Source organism: Salmo salar, chromosome 09, assembly GCF_965601325.2.
Source record: "Salmo salar chromosome 09, fSalSal1, whole genome shotgun sequence".
Classification (NCBI taxonomy): domain Eukaryota; kingdom Metazoa; phylum Chordata; class Actinopteri; order Salmoniformes; family Salmonidae; genus Salmo; species Salmo salar.
Window position 1 is genome coordinate 52,936,857 of NC_138299.1, and position 6,909 is coordinate 52,943,765.

Consider the following 6,909-nt stretch of genomic DNA (forward strand, 5'->3'; position numbering starts at 1 on the left):
AAAAAACTGTATATACAGTATATCTCTGGATACCGCCCAACCCTAATAAATATTCGGACCTTTTTAACTAGGTTGTCTCTAAATTCAGAGATCCCAGTCACGACTATGTGTTTCTATGTGTAGGCTATGCCCCCTTCTTCTCCTGGTCCCCCTGCCAGCACCACTTCTTCCCCTGGTCCCCCTGCCAGCACCCCTTCTTCTCCTGGTCCCCCTGCCAGCACCCGTTCTTCTCCTGGTCCCCTTGCCAGAACCCCTTCTTCTCCTGGTCCCCCTGCCAGCACCCCTTCTTCTCCTGGTCCCCCTGCCAGAACCCCTTCTACTCCTGGTCCCCCTCCCAGCACCCGGCCTGTCTGACCTACCTCCAGATGGAGTTACGTCCCTGCAGGATGACTCCTGTGAACAGCGTGGGGCGCAGAGCATCCACCTGCAGCCACTGGTACTGGTCCTCATACTTAGCACACCACGCGCCATCATACATGTCTCCGTCCTCGATACCTGACTGGACTCACACGGACACACACACACACAAAATAGCTCAAGGAGTTATTCAGGAAGCATTCTGCAATAAAATGACCGGTAAAGTTCTCATTGTATTTAGGAAGCAGATCACAGGGGGCATAAAAACAAGTACTTGGTGGCTATAGTATTTTCATATCTAGACTATAGACCCACCTGTATATTGAGTCTTGCCCTGTGAGGGCCAAGTCCCATCCGCAGGTAGGATGAAGCCTGGAACTGGCTGTCATCAACCCTCAGTGACTTCAGACCCAGAGGGGGACAGTCTGGAGAGGTTACAACACATGGTGGATCAGGGATAGCTATCATGCCACGCCTTGTCATGTATGGCATGTTTATTTTATTTAACTAGGTAAGTCAGTTAAGAACAAATACTTATTTACAATGACGGCCTAGGGTTAACTGCCTTGTTCAGGGGCAGAACGACGGATTTTTACCTTGTCAGCTCGGGGATTTGATCTAGCAACCTTTCGGTTACTGGTCCAACGCTCTAACCACTAGGCTACCTGCCTCCCCCCTCTAACCGCTAGGTTACCTGCCGCCCCTACACTCTAACCACTAGACTACCTGCCGCCCCACTCTAACCACTAGACTACCTTCCGCGTCTACACTCTAACCACTAGGCTCCATGCATAACATGGAGTTGAAATGATAGCACGACCAGATCTGGGACCAGGCTAGATCAGGGCTGTGTTCCAGACACACAGACTACACTGACCCATGCAGATGATCAGATCTTAACTGGAGAAGTGTTTAACATCTCAGGAACCACAAACAATCCTATTACCTGCACAGACCTGCACAGGATATCTGGAATGCACCCACTATCTCAAAGCAGGATGTCTGTGCCTCGGCGTGTCGGTGTGCCTCGGCGTGTCTGTGCCTCGGCGTGCCTGTGCCTCGGCGTGCCTGTGCCTCGGCGTGCCTGTGCCTCGGCGTGCCTGTGCCTCGGCGTGCCTGTGCCTCGGGGTGCCTGTGCCTCGGGGTGTCTGTGCCTAGGCGTGCCTGTGCCTCGGCGTGCCTGTGCCTCGGGGTGCCTGTGCCTCGGCGTGTCTGTGCCTCGGCGTACCTGTGCCTCGGCGTGCCTGTGCCTCGGCGTGCCTGTGCCTCGGCGTGTCTGTGCCTCGGTCTATCTGTGCCTCGGCGTGCCTGTGCCTCGGTGTGTCTGTGCCTCGGCGTGTCTGTGCCTCGGCGTGTCTGTGCCTCGGTGTGCCTGTGCCTCGGCGTGCCTGTGCCTCGGCGTGTCTGTGCCTCGGTGTGTCTGCAGGGTTCGGGATAAGGCAGTTCTGTTCAATGGTAGCAGGAGAGAAAGCCATGTATGTTTTGAGAGACAAACCCCTGGCTGTCAGAGATAATGTAGAAATGTGAAGTTGCAGAAGTTGAGTGCATGAGTTCCTTATGTTCCCCTCAGGATCTGAACTATGTCTAATTCTCCTTAGTCAGTTCTCTGGAAGTGTAGAGGAACTCACAGCCCCCTTCCCCTTGTAGTGTGTGTGTGTGTGTGTGTGTGTGTGTGTGTGTGTGTGTGTGTGTGTGTGTGTGTGTGTGTGTGTGTGTGGTGTGTGTGTGTGTGTGTGTGTGTGTGTGTGTGTGTGTGTGTGTGTGTGTGTGTGTGTGTGTGTGTGTGTGACAAAAGTTCCCTGGAAGTTGAGGGGAACCTCCCTCACACACACCCCACTCCTCGTACGGGGGAGTCAGTGTAGTGGGAGTGCAGAGCATTGGGCTGGAAATCAGTGAACTAGGAAGGGACAGAGCAGCATGCAGAGCTGTTACGTAATATGAGACTCAGTTAGACGGGGTTATAGTCAGGTCAGAGCTGGGATGTAATATGAGACTCAGTTAGACGGGGTTATAGTCAGGGCAGAGCTGGGATGTAATATGAGACTCAGTTAGGCAGGGTTATAGTCAGGGCAGAGCTGGGATGTAATATGAGACTCAGTTAGACAGGGTTATAGTCAGGGCAGAGCTGGGATGTAATATGAGACTCAGCTAGACAGGGTTATAGTCAGGGCAGAGCTGGGATGTAATATGACACTCAGTTAGACAGGGTTATTCAGGGCAGAGCTGGGATGTAATATGAGACTCAGTTAGACAGGGTTATAGTCAGGGCAGAGCTGGGATGTAATATGAGACTCAGTTAGACAGGGTTATAGTCAGGGCAGAGCTGGGATGTAATATGAGACTCAGTTAGACAGGGTTATAGTCAGGGCAGAGCTGGGATGTAATATGAGACTCAGTTAGACAGGGTTATAGTCAGGGCAGAGCTGGGATGTAATATGAGACTCAGTTAGACAGGGTTATAGTCAGGGCAGAGCTGGGATGTAATATGAGACTCAGTTAGACAGGGTTATAGTCAGGGCAGAGCTGGGATATAATATGAGACTCAGTTAGACAGGGTTATAGTCAGGACAGAGCTGGGATGTAATATGAGACTCAGACAGGGTTATAGTCAGGGCAGAGCTGGGATGTAATATGAGACTCAGACAGGGTTATAGTCAGGGCAGAGCTGGGATGTAATATGAGACTCAGACAGGGTTAGTCAGGGCAGAGCTGGGATGTAATATGAGACTCAGTTAGACAGGGTTATAGTCAGGGCAGAGCTGGGATGTAATATGAGACTCAGTTAGACAGGGTTATAGTCAGGGCAGAGCTGGGATGTAATATGAGACTCAGTTAGACAGGGTTATAGTCAGGGCAGAGCTGGGATGTAATATGAGACTCGGTTAGACGGGGTTATAGTCAGGGCAGAGCTGGGATGTAATATGAGACTCGGTTAGACGGGGTTATAGTCAGGGCAGAGCTGGGATGTAATATGAGACTCGGTTAGACAGGGTTATAGTCAGGGCAGAGCTGGGATGTAATATGAGACTCGGTTAGACGGGGTTATAGTCAGGGCAGAGCTGGGATGTAATATGAGACTCAGTTAGACAGGGTTATAGTCAGGGCAGAGCTGAGATGTAATATGAGACTCAGTTAGACAGGGTTATAGTCAGGGCAGAGCTGGGATGTAATATGAGACTCAGTTAGACAGGGTTATAGTCAGGGCAGAGCTGGGATGTAATATGAGACTCAGATAGACAGGGTTATAGTCAGGGCAGAGCTGGGATGTAATATGAGACTCAGTTAGACAGGGTTATAGTCAGGGCAGAGCTGGGATGTAATATGAGACTCAGTTAGACAGGGTTAGAGTCAGGGCAGAGCTGGGATGTAATATGAGACTCAGTTAGACAGGGTTAGAGTCAGGGCAGAGCTGGGATGTAATATGAGACTCAGACACGGTTAGTCAGGGTGTGCATCTCAAATGGCACCCTATTCCCTATATAGTGCACTACTTTTGACCAGAGCCCAGGAGGTATATAGTGCACTACTTTTGACCAGAGCCTATAGGAAAGATGTGCACTATAAAGGGAATCAGGGTGCCATTTGTGACGCAGGAGGGAGTCGACTGAGACGTAGTGTGTGTCACGGCGCCGGAGAAGATGTTCTTCGTTTTGTTGTTGTTGTTTGTAACTAGTTTCTTTCCTTATTTTGTACATAATGTTGCTACTACCATCTCTTATGACCCGAAAATAACTTCTGGACAGAACAGCGATTACTCACCACGAACTGGCACAAGCTATTTTTTCTTTCTTTAATGAGTCTGACGAGATCGACGTGAAGGTCTTACTGCTTTCCCGGGAACGGGCCCAAATACCCGGTCATTTGCGTGAAGAGAAGACGGAGAAAAAGAGGACGAGGGTAGGGCTGACTTCGAAGAATTCGTAGGTGATCGAATAAACCCCCCACTTCCTTCCGTTCTACTAGCTAACATAAAATCATTGGAAAATAAAATTGATGACCTACATGGAAGATTCAACTACCAACAGGACATTCAAAACTGCAATATCTTATACTTCACAGTGTCGTGGCTGAATGACGACATTATCAACATACAGCTTGCTGGTTATACGCTGTATCAGCAAGATAGAACAGCGGCATCTGGTAAGACAAGGGGGGGCGGACAATGTATATTTGTAAACAACAGCTGGTGCACGAAATCTAAGGAAGTCTCGAGGTTTTGCTCACCTGAGGTAGAGTATCTCATGAAAAGCTGTAGACCACACTATCTACCTACAGAGTTTTCATGTGTATTTTTCGTAGCTGTCTACATACCACCACAATCAGAAGCTGGCACCAAGACAGCATTGAATGAGCTGTATTCCGCCGTAAGCAAACAGGAAAATGCTCAATCAGAGGCAGCGCTCCTAGTGGCCGGGGACTTTAATGCAGGGAAACTTCAATCAGTTTTACCAAATTTCTATCAGCATGTTAAATATGCAACCAGAGGGAAAAAAACTCAAGACCACCTTTACTCCACACACAGAGACATGTACAAAGCTCTCCCTCGCCCTCCATTTGGCAAATCTGACCATAATTCTATCCTCCTGATTCCTGCTTACAAGAAAAAATCAAAGCAGGAAGTACCAGTGACTCGGTCTATAAAACAGTGGTCAAAAGAAGCAGATGCTTAACTACAGGACTTTGTTGCTATCACAGACTGGAATATATTCCGGGATTCTTCCGATGGCATTGAGGAGTACACCACATCAGTCACTGGCTTCATCAATAAGTGCATCGAGGATGTCGTCCCTGTCATGACCGTCGTATAAATAATTGGACCAAGGCGCAGCGTGAGTAGAGTTCCACATTTTAATGAGGAGATGGCACATGGGTACCCACTTTTATAAACCAATGAGAAGATGGGAGAGGCAGGACTTGCAGCGCGATCTGCATCAGAAATTGAAAGGACTTCTATTTTAGCCCTTGGCAACGCAGATGCTCGTTGACTCGCAGGAGCAGAGTGGGTGCAATAATTGAATAACATGGATTTCTAAATTTATTTTGCAACACTCGGCACGCGACGCGAGCGGTGTGGTCAGCCTGTAAGGAGGAGGGGCCGTATTCAAGCGATTATTATACTTTTATTGTAATTATATTATACCCTTATTACATTATTAAAGTAACTGCACTGTGAAAATATTACATTTAAAAGTTCATAATCTGTTAACTCATATCCAAATAATGTTGTTGACTCGTCCTTAATCGTATTTGTGGCCAAAGCATAAATTGGAGAGAGAAAAAAAAATAACACTTCAAAAACCCCACCTCAAACAGACATTTCAAAAATGCTTGCTATTTCCTCATATGGAAATAGTCCTCTGGAGGATAAACTGACCAATTAGCAGTCTGGAGGAGGATGAGCTGGACAATCAGGGGTCTATAAACATTATTATTTTTAATGACTGGTTTCCGCCCACACCATTCAAACACAGAAAACCACATTTTTAACAAACTTAATTAAATATATTAAATATTTTTTTATAGGTCCTATTTCATAGAAATCTGTAAACACTGGGCAGTTACTTTAAATATCTTATATTATACAAGTATTATAATTATATCAAATTAATTATTATTACGTTATAAGGAAATTCATCCATCAATAACAGCTTAATAAACCTAAGTGATACTCGCAAGTCTTTCTTTTCTTCAAAGTTTATATCAAGAACAAGAATGTGTAATATATATATATTCTATATATATATATATATATATATATATATATATATATATATATATAAAACAGAAGGAAAGGAAGTAGTGACTGTATCTGGCAGAATGACAGTATTCGACCGACTGTTACATGACTGCTGATGTAGCCTTGTCTGCCCCTTTATTAAATGCATTAATTACAGGCTACTAGGTTACTCCTGCACATACAGAACCAATTACTGAGACAGTCATCCTGCTGAAAACCTTCTGCTACAGACTGCTAACAGCCAACCATGCAACAGTGAAACACACACAAAAAAACGTATGAACTAAATAAACCATTATTAAAGTAGAGAACATCTATCCATGCACAACAAAAGTTGAGAAAATCCCTCCATGGCATATAATTAAATGCTGACGTATGTAAATGTCTGAATAAATCGATGCGCAAAGGACTAGGTAATACATTTACCCGTTTCTTTCTTTACATCTGCTGTGCCATTCTTGGTTTCATGTTTTCCATCCTCGTCTTGATCGATGCGCTTTACATCTACATTTCTCTTTCGCATATTTTTCTTTCCCAAAACTGTTTTATTGGCTTTGGTGGTGGTGGTGGTGGAGAATAATGAGAACACAGGCGTCTTAAAAGCTATCGTTCTGTTAACAGTAGAGTTCAATGTAATGTTCACGGCTGTGATAGTTGCATTAAATTCGCTGACATCGTCAGTTTTCACGACAAAAACTATTGCAGACAAAACGCACAATATCTTGGCCATTCTCTCTTTCTGTGCTTGAAAACATAGAGCTGTCCACCTAAACCCACAAGCGCCCAGTATTTATAAAACCGTAATATATCAATAA

The 6,909-nt window shown here is 45.8% G+C and overlaps 1 protein-coding gene across 1 annotated transcript in view; it reads right to left on the reverse strand.

Moving 5' to 3' along the window:
- The window catches only part of cpxm1a (carboxypeptidase X (M14 family), member 1a), a 34,180-nt gene extending 27,300 nt beyond the window's left edge, over positions 1–6,880 (reverse strand). Inside the window, exons 1-3 of the mRNA XM_045723781.2 lie at positions 6,521–6,880; positions 673–782; positions 360–499 (exon numbers count right to left, since the gene is read on the reverse strand). Of these exons, the coding sequence (XP_045579737.1) occupies positions 360–499; positions 673–782; positions 6,521–6,824 (554 nt within the window). The 5' untranslated portion in view covers positions 6,825–6,880. The remainder of the gene's footprint in view (positions 1–359; positions 500–672; positions 783–6,520) is intronic.
- Positions 6,881–6,909: the final 29 nt, after the last annotated feature.